The sequence below is a fragment of the Mauremys mutica genome, chromosome 10 (assembly GCF_020497125.1).
Source record: "Mauremys mutica isolate MM-2020 ecotype Southern chromosome 10, ASM2049712v1, whole genome shotgun sequence".
Classification (NCBI taxonomy): Eukaryota; Metazoa; Chordata; order Testudines; family Geoemydidae; genus Mauremys; species Mauremys mutica.
In genome coordinates this window covers 71560633-71578647 of record NC_059081.1, presented here as the reverse complement: position 1 = coordinate 71578647, position 18015 = coordinate 71560633, and the positions used below count along the sequence as shown (strand labels likewise).

Genomic DNA, 18015 nt, shown 5'->3' with positions numbered 1-18015 from the left:
GGCAAGAAGCTCACATGGCTTCACCTCCTGGGTCTGACCTTGGAGCATTCAGCATCCTCTGCCCCTCCGTGCGCTTCCCACAGCGAGTCCACCCAGGTGGGGTCCTGGGGAAGCCACAGGGTCCTGCACCCCCACTTCGCAGTCAGTCGTGACTCTTAGCCAGCCAGTAAAACAGAGGTTTATTAGATGACAGGAATACAGTCTAAAACAGAGCTTATAGGTACAGAGAACAGGACCCCTCAGCCAGGTCCATTTTAGGCGGGGGGGGGGCAGCAAGCCAGACAACCCCGTCTGCACTCACTCCCCGTCCCCAGCCAGCTCCAAACTGAAACCCCCTCCAGCCCCTCCTCCTCTGGCCTTTGTCTCTTTCCCGGCCCATGAGGTCACCTGATCTCTTTGTTCACCTTTAGCCATCCCCTTGCAGGGGGAAGGACCCCAGCCATTTGTTGCCAAGAGACAGAGTGTCGGCCACTTATGCACACTGGAGACTTAAGAAACGCATAGGGGAAACTGAGACACCCACACAGTATTCAGAGAAAACATTAAGAACAGTCCCACTTCGTCACAAGTAGATTATAAATATCATCCACTCGCCACGCCTCCTCACCCACCTGCTCTGGAAGGGCAGCAAGCAGGAATGCGTGCCCTCTTATTCTTGTAGACTCCAACCATAATCCAGGTTGGCCATATCCTTCCTCTCATGCCTGTGTATTATTCCAAATCACAACCAGGCTTTCCTCTCCCACCAGTCCTTGCAGGACTTTCAGTGATGTGTCTACGTATTCTGACAACACATTTGGTCCACACCGATCTAATCACATCACTCTCACAATGTAATTGGTTTTAGTGACCAACCTTGCACACCAGGAATAGCTCCACTGAGGTTAACAGGGTTATATCACTGCAAATCCAGCATAAGAAATAGAAGAACCAGGTCCCTTCATTGCTAACCTGCTCACTCTGATCTAATCTTGCTCTTAGAGGTTAGACAAAGGGACTTTTCTGTGGAATTTTCACTGCTGGTTTCCCTGGGTCACTCTGTGCATTATGATTCTGTTTCTGTTTATACTGAGAAATCACCCAAAAACTGAGACTAAAAGATTTCTAAACTCATTAGCTACATAATGAATACAATTTATGGGAGCGTTTCTGGTCTCTGTAAAGCTGGTTTCACATTGGAGTAACTCTGTTGACTTCGTAGCTTCAACAATTATGACCATGCAGTTCACTCACCTGCATAATGTAGGCCATGGAATTTCACCCGCTGATTCCTCCATTGAGCTCAGTAACTTGTGACTGAACTAGAGCATACATTCTACAAAGGCTTCAATGGAGTTACTTCCAATGGCACCAGAATGGCATAGTAATTATCAACTAGCACACCAAAATTCATCACTATTAACTTCTCACTGTATGTTCCATTTGTCCTTAATGAAGGGCAAAATTCTTCTCCAGATCCACACAGTGTTAAGAATCACCATCTGCTCTGGCTCTCCCATGGAATTTAGCAAGTGAGGCCAGATTTTCAAAAGAGCTCAGCATAGTGGGGTATATTGGGTGCTGAGCCCTTGTGAAAATCTAGCCCCAGCTGCAGATGCTGAGCCTTTACAGCCAGGCCTTGAACTCTTTTGCAAACCTGGCCTTAGAATTCAACCTACAGTAGGAGGCATCCCTCACATTTGACTCCACAGGGTTTTCAACTGGATTAAAAGTCTATTTGCAAAACTGCCTCGGCTCTCAGACTTCTGTGCTGCACCTGAAAACCTTTCCTTTGGAAAACAAACACAGGCTTTCCCTGGGGAAGTCTTTCCACTATAAACATTACCTACCACTAGTGAAGTGAGTTCCAGGCATTCCTTCACCCAGCAAAGCGCTTTCCAATCAAACCAGACATTATTTTTCCATTAATAAGTGTTGATGCTCACTGGAAAACTCTGCAAAGAAATTTGTTCAGAAACAATTCTTCTGATATAATTTTTTCCTGGTTTTTTTTTCCTTTCCTTTTCTTTTAAATTATTATAACTGAAAACATGATCTTTGCTGCTCAGGAATTCATCTGTTCCTGCTATTTATTCTCCAACTGAAGTCACAGGGCCAAATCCTGTTCTCATTTGACTTGGGATTATCTCCAGTGAACCTAACAGGGATACTCCAGATTTATGCTACTGTAACTGAGAGCAGGACTGGGCCCTTTCTCATTGGTTTGATGCATCATAATCATTATGGCAACTACTATCCTTTTTAAATCAGAAACCGAGCAGCATGGTTTCAAGAGAGGAAAAAACTGGAGGAGCAGATATCAAGGCTCCTGTTTTCATGGCAGCGCCATGGATATTAACAACAGGAACAGGACACAGGGCGAAATGCCAACCTGATACAGTATCTAACCAGCACTGTCTCTCCAGGGAACACTCTGCAGGGTTTTCCATAAGGCATCACCTGCTCTTTCAGTGAGCCATTGTTCAGGTTGTGATGGGTTTGTCTGGGAGTGTCTGTCACCTCCGTCTCTCATATCTAGCCAAGAGAGTGCTCCTGCTCCTGAGGTCTTCTCCACACCTCCTGCCTCCCCGGCTCGCCACTCAGCCCCACCAGTCTCTGCTTCTCCCTGTCCCCTGCTCCTCCTTTGTCTCCCCTGTACCTATGTCCCCTGAACTTGACTCCACACTATGACCCCTCACCCTCTGGCACCTCCGACTGAGACTCAACCCCCACATTTCCTGCCTCCTCCTGGTCCCAAAATAGTCCTCTCAAGCAACCCCCCTCATCACCCAATCTCTGCTCCCCCAGTTCCATCCTCCGTCTCCCCAGCCTCTGCCCCCCCAGGCTTCTCCTATCATTTCCTCCCCCAGCCTCTGCCCCCCCTCCAGCATCTGCACCCCAAGACTCCCTGCTCCATTCCCTGCCCCCCAGGCTCCCTTTTCCATCCACTCTCCAGCCTCTGCCTCCCCAGCTTTTCCAGCCTCTGCCTTCCCCTCTCCACCCCACCCCACCCTGCCCCCCGCAGATGCCCCTTCTTGCTGGCTGTGCAGGGGAGTGGAGGGGAGGCTGGGTTGCCTCAGCACAGCTCTGGCAGCCGGGGCCTACTCTGCAGCAGCCTCCTGCCTGGCGTGGGTGGGGGGAGCCAAGCAGCCAGCACTCCGGTATTGGGCGCTTCCCCCTGCGCTCCCCAGCAACCACAAGCCAGGTGGGGACAAAGGTGCTGTTGTTCCCCGGCCCAAAGGGGAAAGTTGAGTCCCTGGGTCTCCCCATCTCCCAGTGAATACCTGGGACCCCATTCCCCCATCACCACCCCATTGTTCACCCCTATAAATACCTGGCATCTGATCCCCAGCTTTCAGTAATTATCCCTATTACTGTCCCATTACCCTGGCACTACCCCACTGCTCTTCCCACCTCCTAGAATTAACCCCATGCTGCACCCAAGGATCCCCATCCCTCTCTACAGACCCACCCCCATTGTTCCTCCTCATCCCTCTGTAACCCCCCTCATTTTCATCCCTCAGCTAACCCTGCACCCAAAGAAGGACTCTGCTTCTGGCTTTTGCTTTTCCCGATGGAGTTTCTGTTTATGGGACTTGACTTGTATGGGGAAACATGAGGGGAAACCGAATTTGTTTCCAGTCATTCAATTTGCACTATTATTTTAGAGATCTATAACTCCCCTTGACAGAAATCCTTCTAGTTCAAGCTCTGAGTTTTAAAACATATCCCCTCTCCATTATGTTTCTGTCGCCTAGGGAGATCCCTCCTGTTTGTAAGGTGTGAGAGAGAGTAGTGCAAAGGAAATCTGCACCCATGCTTTTAACAAACAATTTGCATACTATTTTTAAAAAATCAAATAGGATATTGATACACCCATAAAAAGTGCACCCAGCACGCTTTCAAAATACTCATTGCTTCTTTCAAAATTCACTACTTTGGTTCCACACTGTGCTATATATTACAGCTCGCAACGATGTATTTAGCTCCTTTTGGTTCTGTAAAAATAATAAATACTACTACTAATAATCCTAATCAGTTCAGATCATTGTGTTGTAAATTGCAGGAGTTGCTCTCATTTTGCATTAAAATAAAATCATTGACTTTCATCACTTTGATCACGGTTGAAACTTTGGGACTTAGCCAATGATTTCTTCCCATCAGCCTAGCACAGCACAAAGGTATGAGCTACTTCCCTAAGCTACTGTTAAAGTAGTGGCAGAATGAATGTCCTAAAGGCCGAAAAAATTAGGTGTTTTGTGTATTATAAGAAGACAGAGAAGCTGTTAAACTGAGCAAAGTGGTGTAAACCTTATTAGCAAGATTGTCATTACTGTGTGCACTCAAACAGGGAGGTGTAAGGGGGTATCTATCTGTTATTCCACCCTCATTAAATTTTAGATCAGAGGGTTGACATGAGTATTTAAGCAGAGCTCATTTGCAAGACTCATTCCAGGTACCAATAAAAAGCTTGTGTCATAATCTCTTGCAGAATCTATAGCTTGGTGATGCAGCCTGAAGTTTTGTCTTTCAGGTTGAAAATAAACAGTGACATTGTCCTAATGCATTATCACTGGGGGCTGCACTGGATACTTTAATGACACAGTGTTGCATGCCTGTTCAGAACCTAGACACTTTGCAAAGTTTACAAACAAAATAACCCCCACTGAATTAGCACGTGAGGGCTTCCCACAGCTGCAAATATATATAGAAAGGGGGAGAGAGGAGCGGTGGTTGCAAACTGTCTTTTATTGGAGGTGCATTCCCAAGATTTTAGTTAAGTGTAACATAAAACTGTGAAAGTTTAGCAGGAGAAAAGCTTTCCTCCCACTGGCCTGGCTGTCCAATCAGAAAGGAGCCCTGCACCTCCCTCACTTCTGACAACTATTTAGCAACCGAGCCCAGCTAAAGTTTCCAAAAAAGTTAGAATAACTTCCTCTCTCCAAGACCTCAGTTTTTGCACAACCCCGTCCTTGAAATAAGAGCCCTTCAAGCAACCTGGAAAACGTTTGGTCAGCAAAAAACTCCTGTTTTTTTCCAAAGGATCTGTCTCAGGAATTTAAAACACATTTAAGACACACTCACACCATATCAGGAGGGGGGAAAAGTCTCTTCCCCTCCCCTTCTCGCAGAAAGAATGGAAGAAAGTTCCAGTTCTCCTGTTTCCCCTGTGGATAGCTTGGGGACCAGTGAAGAGGAGCTGGAAAGGCAGCCAAAGAGATTTGGCAGGAAGAGGAGATACAGTAAGAAATCCAGCGAAGATGGCAGCCCCAACCCAGGCAAGAGGGGGAAAAAGTCCAGTCCCAGCTCCCAATCTTATGAAGAACTCCAAAGCCAGAGGATCTTGGCCAATGTCAGAGAGAGGCAGAGGACTCAGTCCCTCAATGAAGCCTTCGCAGCCCTGAGGAAAATCATCCCTACGTTGCCCTCTGACAAACTCAGTAAAATCCAGACTCTCAAACTCGCAGCCAGGTACATAGACTTCCTCTACCAGGTCCTACAGAGCGATGAGATGGACAATAAGATGACAAGCTGCAGCTATGTGGCCCATGAGCGGCTTAGTTATGCCTTTTCAGTGTGGAGGATGGAAGGAGCTTGGTCCATGTCTGCCTCCCACTAGCCAGTACCTGGGCAAAAGCAAATACAACTGCCAAAGGGGTAGGTACCTGGTTCTTTCTTTTTACTTCTAACTGCATCTTATTGAATTCAGCCACAGGTCTCCTTGTTTTAGTGATAAAGCTTCACGTTGTCTATGCTATAATGTAAATATTAAGCTTGTTTTAAATGGGGAGCCCAAAATGTTATAGCCCTTTGAAAATCCAGCAGCCATCCAGAAAGGATTCAGATGATAATCTAGACGGGAGAAAACATTTCTCTCCATCACAATGTCTCAATGATTCTCTTGTGTAGGCCACAAACAACTAGATTAAAGATCAAGATTACATTTGTTCACCCTTCCACTCACTCCAATCTAAAAATAAGAGAAACTTCTAGTAAGTAAAACATATGATATGTTCAGATTTAAAATCAATCTGTTTATACACTGCTGCTGTCTTTTAAAACGTTTGCTACCAAGAGGGGAGCTGTAACATTGAATGGGGAATGGTGTGAAATTTGCAAGAGTACTTCTCTTAGAGAAGAATTTCAAAAGAGAGGAAAAAGACAGCCAGTAAAACACACTGACAAGACCTGAAACAGCTGCTTGTTGGATTTGGTGTATGTCTGTGCTCTAAAAGAACCAGCACCTACAAAATAGGCTTTAAGTGTTTTTACAATTTTGCCATTTTGGGAAGGGGGGTCAGCTGATCCTGTGAAGAATAATTTCTGCTCTGATCTTAGTAACATTTTTGTATGATCAGCAGATGTTCTGTACTTGTTTATCTGTGCTGTGTCCACTTCCCTTCCCCCCCATACAAATAAAAGGCAAACAAAAAGATAGAACAAACCCATTGTCAAGTACATATTTAGTTTCCCTTCCCTAGAGTAAAGTTACGGCTGGTATCAAACTCTTATGGACTTGAACGTAGTTTCTTATTTATTCGGGGCACGGAACTCGTCCTCATCAGATTCCATTACCAGAAAACAGCTTCCTCTTATCTTTCCTTTTGAATTGTGTTGGGGTTTTTGAGGGGTAGAGGAGTCCAGAGGGCAGAAGGGGGAGAGGAGGTGTGCTTAGGCAACCCCCCTAAATTATTCTAAATGATGTCACAACTTTACATTAATTAAGAAACACCTCACAGTCATCTATAAATCATGCAGTATTTCAGAGTTTACATATATTCCTATTGTTTGCATGCCTCGTACAGAACATCCACAGATAAAATACAGAACAAAAGACAGATAAGATAATCATACAATTAAAAATATTTATCAGTAAACAAGGAAATGAAAGTAAGGGGACATTCAAATTTTGTAGTACAACATGCAGCACTGTGAATGAAATTGGTTAATTATCCAGATGACATCAACTCCTTAAAAGAATAAAGAAAGCTCAGGTTGGTCCATTAGCCAGAATTTTTTTTATACAAATCCATATTTGTTTTATCAATAACTAGGACACAGACAAGAAACTTGATGCAACTGGCAACATTTAATCGGAAATAGGCAATATTTAGGCAATAATAGGCAAAGGAGTAAAATGTAGATTTTAAACATTTTATACAGCATTTTAACAACGTCATGATTCATTTGTGTTTGAAATACTCTGTATTTTAATATCTTCAGTAGAGTTTCTATCACCCCTTCATGAAGACCTAGAAAGAAGATAGTTTCATTATTCTAAGTCTATCCATCCCACACTAACAGGCAATTTAAATCTTTAAAGTTAACTACTTTTGTTATCACAGCCAGAAAAAAGACAGGTCTGCCCTGATACATATGTGGCTTTGCTGTAGCTTCAGCTGCAAACAACTGAAAAAGTAGCTTTTTCAAACAAACTCTAAACTTCGGTTTATAAAATGCATTGCCTTTCCCTTGGTTAATATGGTTTTTAAAAGGCTAAGGCAATAAGAAGGGTGGGGGGTGTCCTTTATGGGAATCTTCTGTTGTCTTTGTCAAAAACAGATGTAAAATGTCTCAAACACATATTTCTCCAGGAGTTTAGATTGGCCGAATACTAAACCTCTCCAATGGAACAATGCATTTATTCTGTTGTTTCCTAAATTATGTGCTGTCATTATCAATTTGTTTTAATCTCTTATCTACTGTATATCCTTCCCTCTGCCTTCTACAGTACATTAGGGGCAAATAATAGTATTTCAACTTTTTTCTTAAAAAACAACATTTCAAGTGCAGTGTCAACAGAATTAGAGTTCAGATTGGTCTGATGAGAAAGATACTGAATGTGAACACTAGGAGATAGTCCCTATATGGAGGAATTAGACAGTGAAGTTCAGGATTTCATTAATAACAATGAAATAGCTAAATCTAGAGTTGAAAATTATTTGTATCCAAATAGAGCTTTGAAGAACACATTTAAGCGTATACAGTACATATTCATCTGGTTCATGCTTAACTGGTATACGGTATCTTTTCTGTAACTTGGCCTCCTAGCAAATGTTGGAAGTGGTCTATTTGTTTCTTATTTTCCCTTACATGCTTAACAATTATTTCCTTTCATATAAAATAAACCAAAACCTTCCATTTTAAAAAAGGTGTTTTTTTGTGGTGGCACATTATTGCCAAAGAGCAGTGTGGCAAGTGTCTCGGTCAATCATTTATGGGCAGAAACAATTGTTTCTGCCATCCAACGCTACAAGCGCCTCAAGAAACCTGGTGAAATTTGCAAGTGTGGCTTATTGTTTTAGCACGGACTCCTGTGTGCATTTGACCATCTGAGGAAACTTTGATGCACAAAAAGAACATTTGCTACATTGGCTGGCTGGAAGAAAAAACATAGGAAATGGCTAAACAAATTTGGGGCCTGATCCTGTATTTTGTAGGAATTCTGCAACTCTGAGGATTGTCACTACGAGACAGAATGAGGGATCAGGCGCTTGTTACTAATTATATTACCCAAATTTCTTTGATTTAGCCTGGGTTTTGAAAAGAAACCGGCAAGAAATGATTTCTCTTTGAAGAAGCTAAAGAGCCTGTTCCACAGAAAAATCAGAGGCTCTTTTTTATTAGAAAATCAGAGCCCTGGGAACTGGGGAAATGCCACCTGGCATTTGAGAATGCCAGTAAGTAGGTGACCATTGCTGACTTATCCAGCAATCAGAGATTTTTCTGTTCTGTTCCATGTAATTAAAGAAAACATACTCCTGTAATTTCACATGAAACAGCCACAACTTTTTCACTTCAATTAGCATATCAAGCTATAGGATGCTTAAACAAACATACAAATTCAGGCAACACACACACACCCGAGCACTCCAGCTGTTTACTACCTAGCGCCTGCATACCTCACCTCACCCCACTCAATTATTTTTTTGGAAGCTAGAATGTCTGAGATGTTCCAAACAGTAGACAGTTTCAGAAAAAAAGATTCTTTTCCATTATTTCTTTTGGTAAGAAGCGTGGAAATATAGTACCTAATCAGAGGTGTCAGTAGGACAAGAATAAAAGCCAGAACTAAAGCAGTGTAACCTTGCAAGCACCAGCCAAATACACCTCTACCCCGATATAACTTTGTCCTCGGGAGCCAAAAAATCTTACCGCATTATAGGTGAAACCGCGTTATATCGAACTTGCTTTGATCGGCCGGCGCGCGGAGCCCCGCCCCTCCGGAGCGCTGCTTTACTGTGTTGTATCCGAATTCGTGTTATATCGGGTCGCGTTATATAGGGGTAGAGGTGTACTAATGATGATATAGTTCTACACCAGCATGTTAGAAAGATCTGTTTGTCAGCATTACTTTTTGCATTTGAGTTACCAGTAAGGACTGTGGCAGGATTATATTTTTATAAAAGGCTGTATACGCTACATGAATTGATCCTTATATTATGAAAGCATTTGCCAACCTTGTTCATTTTGGAAGGAAGAAGTTTTAGTAAATGGGTATATTTTATAACATCCTGGTGATTGTTCCTTAAGATTTGACTATGACTGTAGGAGTTTCTTCAATGGAAAAAGTGAGTAGATTGGTTAGTATCTCTATTTTGTTTTGTCCTTATAGAAACAAAACAATTTCTTCTGGAAACCACTCAAAGTGTAGAGCTGGTTAACTGTTTTTAACTGGTTGTATCATGATACTGTAACTAAATCTTTTTTTTTTCAAAAGCCCCAATTTTTTTTAAATGCACCACTACAAATGTAAACATACTTATTTGACAGGAAAGTTTTTAAAGTTGGTATTTACATTAATAGGTTTATTTTTACATGCTGGTATATTTAAAAGCCCTGCAAAATGCATTCTAGATGGTCTGTTTATGTTTGTGTCTTTTCTTGGGAGAGAATAAATCTGCTATACAGTATCAACCAAATACATAGCAGTCAACCAGCCAAAGCTAATGTGAGACAAACCACCCAAATAAAGACACAAGAAAAAATACTGAAGAAAGCATGAAATGGTGTAAGAAGCCAATGTACTATGTATTATACATACAGTCACACCCACATTATACATATTCATACCCACATTCATACATGCATTCACACATACATGAAAGACCATTTTCTATCATCCATAATTCATGCTTCAAAATCCCAGATGTACATTTCTTGATCATATGAAGTTAGAAAATATCAAGTCTGTGCACGATAGAGACATATTTTGGCCTGAAACAGGAGGACACTTTAGAACAATGACAAACATTTTGTTATTCAACCTACTGAAGTCAATTCTGCTTTGAAAGTCCTGCCATGAAGGAGACACAAGGAAGGATCATTAAGGAAAAATATCAGTGCATACACTTTAGCTAAGTAGACCTAATTTGGTGGTCATCTGTACTGCATAGAGAATTTAGAGAATACAGAAATTTAGAGAATACAGACTTCTATTTGTTAAAAATATAAATATGCAGATTGCAACAAGGAACTGCGGATCGTCCTCATATTCTTTTTCTATATCTTCCTTCCTTTAGCTTTTGTTAGGCTTATTTCATACATATAGCAATAGATGAAATAGTAAAACACGCTTGCTGGTCATTGCACCATCTTCTATGCAATGGGGCAAGGATGGCTTCTATAACTGCAGCTGAAATCTCTTTTGGTGACATATTGTGTGACTCTACGTTTATAGCTGTAGTCTGCGACGCATTTCTGCATGGCTTTGAAATCTCCAAATCTAAAGTTTGTATGTCTCAGTTCAAGCAGAAGGACTATTTTGATGAGTCGGGGAACAGGTCAGAAAACACTACAGAACTCCAGAGTACAAATAGATCAGTGCACACGAGCAGGGAATTAAGTTGCCTTTTAGTGAAAGCATAGATTCTTTTGTAACTTTTTGAGTAGGCACCAAGTAAGAGCAGAACGCAATTTAATCGTAAAAAACCAGCTGTGCTGTTAGAAAGAAAACCCCAGAATAGCAGGCCAGATTCTCAGCTGGTGTAAATCAACATAATCGATAAACACCAGTTGAGAATCTAGCTGAACATCTCCATGGATTACTCTAAGTGACTGGAGAGTACTATATGCCAACGCTTATGATTTACTTCTTAAGGAAATTTAGAAGTGAGGAATAATGGGATGTTCTCCAGCTGACAAACGTCATCATAGTCATTAATTATTATCATGCTAGATTCAAACAGTAAAAAAGTCCACCCAAAAAAACTCTAGACCCCCCCATCAATTAATTGGACTTACAGCTGAAGGTGATGACCACTCAGCAGTGAAAACTAATACCTACAAATAATGAATTAACTCAGGTAGTCAATAAATCCCCGAGATTCTCACACCCCCACACATGTACCCTCAACTTTCCCCCGCCCCCCAAACCCCATCAAACATATTGGATAAAATGATCATAAACATGTCAGTCAGGATTTTTGAAAGCTCTAACCAACAAATCAGGGAGCCAACCTTAGGCAGCCGAATTTTATGACTCTTTACTGCATTAGATGCTAACGGGGCTTTTCCATTTTCATGGTGACATATTCTCTGCTTCTCACTTTATTCTGATGATGGCCCCAATCCTGCATTCAGGCTTCAATTAGGTTCCACAAGGAACTCCCTGAGCAGTTACAATTGCAGGATTAAGGGCCTTCATTTGCAACACATTTGCTCAACTCTCAGACATCAATTTATCTGCGGCTCTGCGCTGAATCCTGTCCTTTATTTGACTTTTGTGGGACCCTGACTTGAATATTGAAAGGCAGAGCCCTTGCTGAGCCTTTTATGTAGATGGTAAATGTATGGGTCAAATTGCGCTCTTGATTACACACACATATAACCCAGCTGGTGTCAACAGGGTTGCATGGATTCAAGAGAGTAGCCCTTGGCCCATGATCTTCACTTTTAGTGGGGAGGAATTAAAATGGCTCTTCAATGTACGTTTTTCCTCCTTTATATTAAACCAGGGCTTTCTTCTGGAAAATAGTGCAAGCCACTTGAACTTCCATGCAAATCACCAGCTTAGAGTCTGCTGACTCCAACATTTTGCCTTGTAAATAGAGCCTATTCCTGATCACATTAACACTGGGAAAAGCCAGAACAATCCTTTGAAATGTGGATTTGCATCCATGTAAGTGAGGTTAGAGCATAAAAGAAGTGTTGTTATATCCTGTGCGGCAATGGATTCAAATACATGTACAGTGCCTAGCAAAATGGGGCTCTAATCCCTGATTGGGCCTTCTTGGCAGTACTGAAGTGCAAATCTGAAACAATCATAATAATAATATTGCTGGTAAGTGTTACTTATAAATATATACCTGGGATTTTCAAAGGAGCTGAAGGGAACTATAGGCCCAACTACCACTGACTTTCTTTAGAAGTCAGAGCCTATATTTTTAAACTTTGGAGACATGCTTCTGAGAGCAAGGACTTTTTTGTTTAATAATTTTTATCTAGTCCAGTCAAGAGGCCAGACTGTATCTATTATAATGCTGTTGCAAATCAACTCCCCAAAGGACAACGTATGTTTTTCAACACAACAACGTTTGACAGTATGTTTCCTTCTTTCGCATAGCCTAGAGAAAGCAGAGCATTTGTACCTTGCTCGGTGAAGCATTCGATAGAAGATGTCTGTGTTATCTGTAGAAAAGATGATAGATCAAAATAAGTTGCAATGTGCGATGACCCTGTTATATAGTCTGACTGAGTCTGTGGAAAGGAAAGAGCAGCAGGTAGTTTGACTGCAGTTCTGTTGCTCTCAAAAGAAAAAGTTACTGGAGTTCTTCCTTTTGGGGAGCTATTTTGTAAACATGAAAACATAAGTCTACAATTTAGAGTTGTATTTCTGCTTCTAAAGGGGGACTTTTTGCATGTTCTGTTTTAATTTTGTAAGTTTCAATGCCAAAGGCACCCTGATATCGAACACGTTTAACTCAACAAGTTATGTAAAGGCAGCGGCTATGCAGATCTGGTTCTGCGGGGCACGCAGAAGTGATCAGAACAAAAAGAGAATTGCCCATTGGCTGCTTCTGCATACATACAACTAGAAATGAGCGACAGCCCCACCTCCATGTCTTTCTCTTCTCTGCCTTTAAACTGCAGCTTGGAAAATAAAAAGGGGGCAGATGTCTGCTAGTTCAGTTTGTATTACATTTACTGGACTAGTTCCAGTGAGCCTGTGCAATCTTTAATTGAATTTTTAACAAGATAATTTTGTCTTGATAACCACCACCCCCAAGAAAAAGTTTAGCATTTCCTTAAAAGATACAAGATCTGCCAAACATGTGCTCTAAAATGTGAAATTAAGTTTCTGATCAATCTGACCACCAAAATTCTGTATGCCGTAATTTATGTGATCATTCTTTTGCTTTAAGCTGTTTGGATATACTTTAAAAATCAAATGTTTGTGTTTAAAATGCAAACAAACCTAATTGCATAGCCAGGACAGACAGAGGGATCAAGTCTTTAACAGCACTCCTGTTACAAGTCAGCTGACCCATCATGGAAAATTCTGGAGAGTGAGTGAATTTAATTAAGAGAAATGGAAAGGAGACGTTTCACACTGTCACAGGGGACTCCCTGGGTTCTCCTCATCCAGATACTCATCCAACCAATGGAAAGTGATTGCATGTTGCTTTTTACACACCAGACATCACCAAGATCCGAGACTGGCAAGCTAATCCCTGGGGCTGGATCACTGCTCCAATGCAGAGCCGTGCTGACTTCAGCAGGGCTCTGCCCACATGCACTAGCTGGCAGGATTGGGACCAAAATGTACTCAAACATTCTCAAACTGTGCTGGACAGTAGGACGATCATTCAGTACACGCGCACACGCACACACACGACTTTTCCTGTGTCTGGCTTCAGAGCCCAACACTCTAATCACAGCTATATCACAGCACACAAATGACTCCAACAGCCTGTTGACTAAAAACACAGTAGTACCCCATTCTGGGAGGCAGTCTTCCCTCTCTTTCACTCCCATCCCCTTCACATACATCCCACACACCTCCCAAGAGTGAGCTTAATTCAAGGTATAAATGGCAGCTAGGAAATGTATTACTGTATTATGGACAACAAAACAAATTCCTACACCAAAGATATGCATAAGTAAAAGAGGAGAACTATGGAATAGTTAAAAAAAATCACAGATCAGGTTAGAAAATATCATTTAAAAAAGAAAGCATGGTCTTAGCAGACTCATGAGACAGACTTAAGAAAAACGTATTCAACTATGCAGCTGTATATATAGTACTACAAACACAAGCCTTCCTAGGGGCATGTAGATGTCACATAACATCGCTATCCTTTGCATCAACTCTTAACAATTGTGTACTAAGTCAATAATGTCCCTGTTCCCAATATGCCTGCTGTTTGTGTGCCCACTGAAATGGAACAACTCTGCATTTGAATCTATGTAACAACTCGGATAATAACTGTATTGCGGCATGTACAGTGCAGGAATTGTTTAGATCCTTTGGTGATCAGTGCTGTAGAAAACCTTATGATAGATATACTAGTAAGCATATCTGTGACTTGCCCCTTGAAACACAAATGTCTCACTCTCATTTGTGATGCTAATACAGGGGTCAGAAACCTATGGCACGAATGCCAAAGGCGAACTGATTTTCAGTGGCACTCTGCTGCCGGCCTGGGGTCCCAGCCGCCGGCTCTGGGGGCTCTGCTGCTGGCCTGGGGTACTGGCCGCTGGCCCCACTCAGCCTGCTGCCGGTCCGGGATTCAGTCTGACAGCCCCTGTACATGTAAAATGTATTACACATGAAACCTTAAATTACAGTGACTAAATGAAGACTTGGCACACCACTTCTGAAAGGTTGCCGACCCCTGTGCTAATGATATTACAAATTTTTGTCACTTAACAATGAATCAACTCCTGCTGCCTTCTCCTTACCTGCTGGTCATGCACTTTGGTTTGTGACATCATAACCTTCTCTACAGCAACCAATTGCAGGGCCGCCCAGAGGATTCAGGGGGTCTGGGGCAAAGCGGGGGAGCTGCAGCGCTTGTACTCAGCCGGTGGCGGTCCGAGTCTTCGGTAGCATTTCAGCAGTGGGAGGCCCTTCAGTTGCTCCACATCTTCAGCAGCATTGAAGGCCCCCCCGCTGCCAAAATGGAGCTGAAGACCCGGACCACCGCAGGGCCAGGGCTCGCGGGGCCCCTACAGGGCCCGGGGCCTGGGGCAAATTGCCCCACTTGCCCGCCCCTCTGGGCAGCCCTGACCACTTGTGATATGATATACTGAGTCTGAAGGGCAAAATAAGCTCTTAAAACAAAAATCCTCTTCTGGCAATAAAAAAGGGGGAAAGGACTATAAGAAAATGGAATGACAGCTAAGCAGACTTCTCTCTAAAGCTAATGTCAGGCGTCAACTAGTCTTTAAGCTCTCTAAACATTAAGGGCCATATTCTGCCATTCTTCCTCAACCCTTCATCCTCAAGCAGCCTCATTAAAAGCAGCGGGTTACTCAAGGTACAAGACACTACCTAACCTGAGTAAGAGAGGCAGAATCAGGCTCCAAACGATGCACCACATTTATGATGATATAAAGACTAGCACCTGGAACGTTGTTACTGGATCCCAGCACTTCTTCTAGAGCATTCATTCTGGTTTAAATCCAGTGCACTAGTTCAGATTGTGCAATAATTACAACAGGATTGAATCTCAACAGCAAATTATTTCTCCAGGGATTGTGGCATTCTCTAGGATCTGTTGTAGCTGACTGGCTGTAAAACTATCAGTAAAGCATGCGGCGGTTTTGATAATGAATCCTGAACTCAGGCATGAACCCGAAAGAAAAGTTTCAATTCAGAAGTTGCCACCTATCTACTAATAATTTAGGGTCAGATTTTTAAAAGTGTTTAGGTGCCTAAAGGTGAAGAGAAGCAGCTGGTGGGAATGTCAGTAGTGCCTAAATGAATTAGGCAACTAACTCCTATTGAAATCTATGGCAATTAGGCACCTAACTTGCCTAGGCATTTTTAAAAATCCCAGTAGGTGTCTAAATATCTTTTAATATCTGTCCGTTAAGCATTTCACTGCTGGTTCTCTGTGCTGTGTATTGTACGGTATACCCCTTTGAGATCCCAATGAAACATTGGGCCAGGTTCAGAAAAGCATCCTTATTCAGTGAGGTCGCTCATGTACATGCCTCAGTGCTTTCCTGAATCGGGGCCATTATTATTACGTAACATTTATAGTGCAGCAGCCACAGCTGCAGGCCCCAGTCAGTCTCAGGTCAGACAGTCCCATTCACTCCAGTGACATGAGAACGGTCATGCCACAGGGCAGCCTGTTTGTTTCTGGGGGTGCAATGATTTTCTAGAATAATCGCTGCCACTTGACGAGAGACTCTGATTTGATAGGGCATGACAAGATCAGGGTTGGGGGATCAGATTCATGTTTGTATGGGGGTTACCAGAGTGGGGACATGGTCTGTGACTGGCGCCCCCTAGGTGCTGACACAATAGAAATAATAATGATCATCAAGGCATACTTAGTGGCAGCATCGGAGGTACACACTTGGGTCTTCTCTACACTCAGATATTGTACCACTGCAATGATACAGTTAATGCAGTACGAACCACCCGGTGGGGACACAGTTGTACAGTATAAAGGTGTCCTATACCTGTATAGCTTATCCCTGTATATAGGACATACCCGTACAATGCACGTTATAATGGTATGATGACTGTGACCACACTTGGGATTGTACCAGTATAACTATTGTGGTGGGCAAAAAAGAAAATTACACTCCTAGATGATATTGTTATATCTGTACAAAAAATGTGGGTACACCAGGCTTCAGCATGTTAAAACAGCATTAACCCCCTCACTTTTACACACACACACACACACACACACACACACACCATGACACAGTCATTATGGACCTAGTCTAAAAAACTACAGAAGTCATTGCATGTATTTCTGTTCATTTCATTGGACTTGCGAGTTCTTGCAAACCTCTCATCCTCTCCCTGCCAAACACACTGCAGAGCTGAACTTCTTCCAATACAGCATTAACCTAACAATTTGTCAGCATGCCATACACACTGGAGGCTACTCATGCAAACAACTGATGAAGATCAGACCAATGAAATAATATTTCTACCCAACTAAAATTTTGGTCATATGCTGTACCAGCAGCCATGGTATTTATGATGCCAGCATATACCACCATGAAGAAAAAAAATCTCAGAAAGATTCCAGTACATAAAACAAAAATATAGTATAAAAATAGATCAAATGCAATACACCATACATCGCATTAAACACTGTTACTGGAGATTTGAGGTGTCAGCTTTTAAGAAGACTATTTATATAGTTTTGTCTGATTAGGTAAGGAAACATCTAATACCGTCAGTTCATCTTAATCCCTCTATTTTTTAGAGTACCATATTTTAGAGTAACAATCCCTCTACTTTTTAGAGTAACAATACTGCAGTCTGTCTGCACTCAGAGCTCCCAGCTTTCTCAGTGGGGTTTTATGAATATTTTGCAGTTTTCACATCCTTTGCAATGAAAAGGGCTATTTAAATCTAAGATTCTATTATTATTAATACTGACACTAAATAATACAAGGGCTTCTATCATGCATTGAACTTTCACATGTCCAAAATGTTTCATTTTGCAAAGGAACTGTAGTACCCGTGTGTGGCTGCACTTTCTGACGGCATTTCAAGAAGAGGAGAAATTAAATTACACTTATGCTTTGACTGAGGGAGGGCTAGGTGGTGCTGCAGTTCAAAACACTGGTCTTTGAACTGTAGCGACCTGGGCTCATGATCCAGTTTAAGTCACAAGTGAAAGCAAGTTTTAAGGATATCTTCCTCATGATCAGCCACCCTTATTAGAAAACTCATTGCACAAGGCAGTATTTTGAAAGGGCCCCAGATTTGTTCTGAGAGATGCAACAGCCTGATGTACTGCGAGGGCACCTGAAGGCTGTGACACCCACACACCATCCTGCACCAAGGCAATAGAATGCAAACAGCATATCAGAGAACGTCGCAAAACAATCGTT

The 18015-nt window shown here is 42.2% G+C and overlaps 1 protein-coding gene across 1 annotated transcript in view; it reads left to right on the top strand.

The window, feature by feature from the left end:
* Positions 1 to 4912: 4912 nt before the first annotated feature.
* The window catches only part of TWIST2 (twist family bHLH transcription factor 2), a 74321-nt gene continuing 61218 nt past the window's right edge, over positions 4913 to 18015 (top strand). Inside the window, exon 1 of the mRNA XM_045033006.1 lies at positions 4913 to 5637. Coding sequence (XP_044888941.1) covers positions 5117 to 5599 — 483 coding nt within the window. The 5' untranslated portion in view covers positions 4913 to 5116 and the 3' untranslated portion in view covers positions 5600 to 5637. The remainder of the gene's footprint in view (positions 5638 to 18015) is intronic.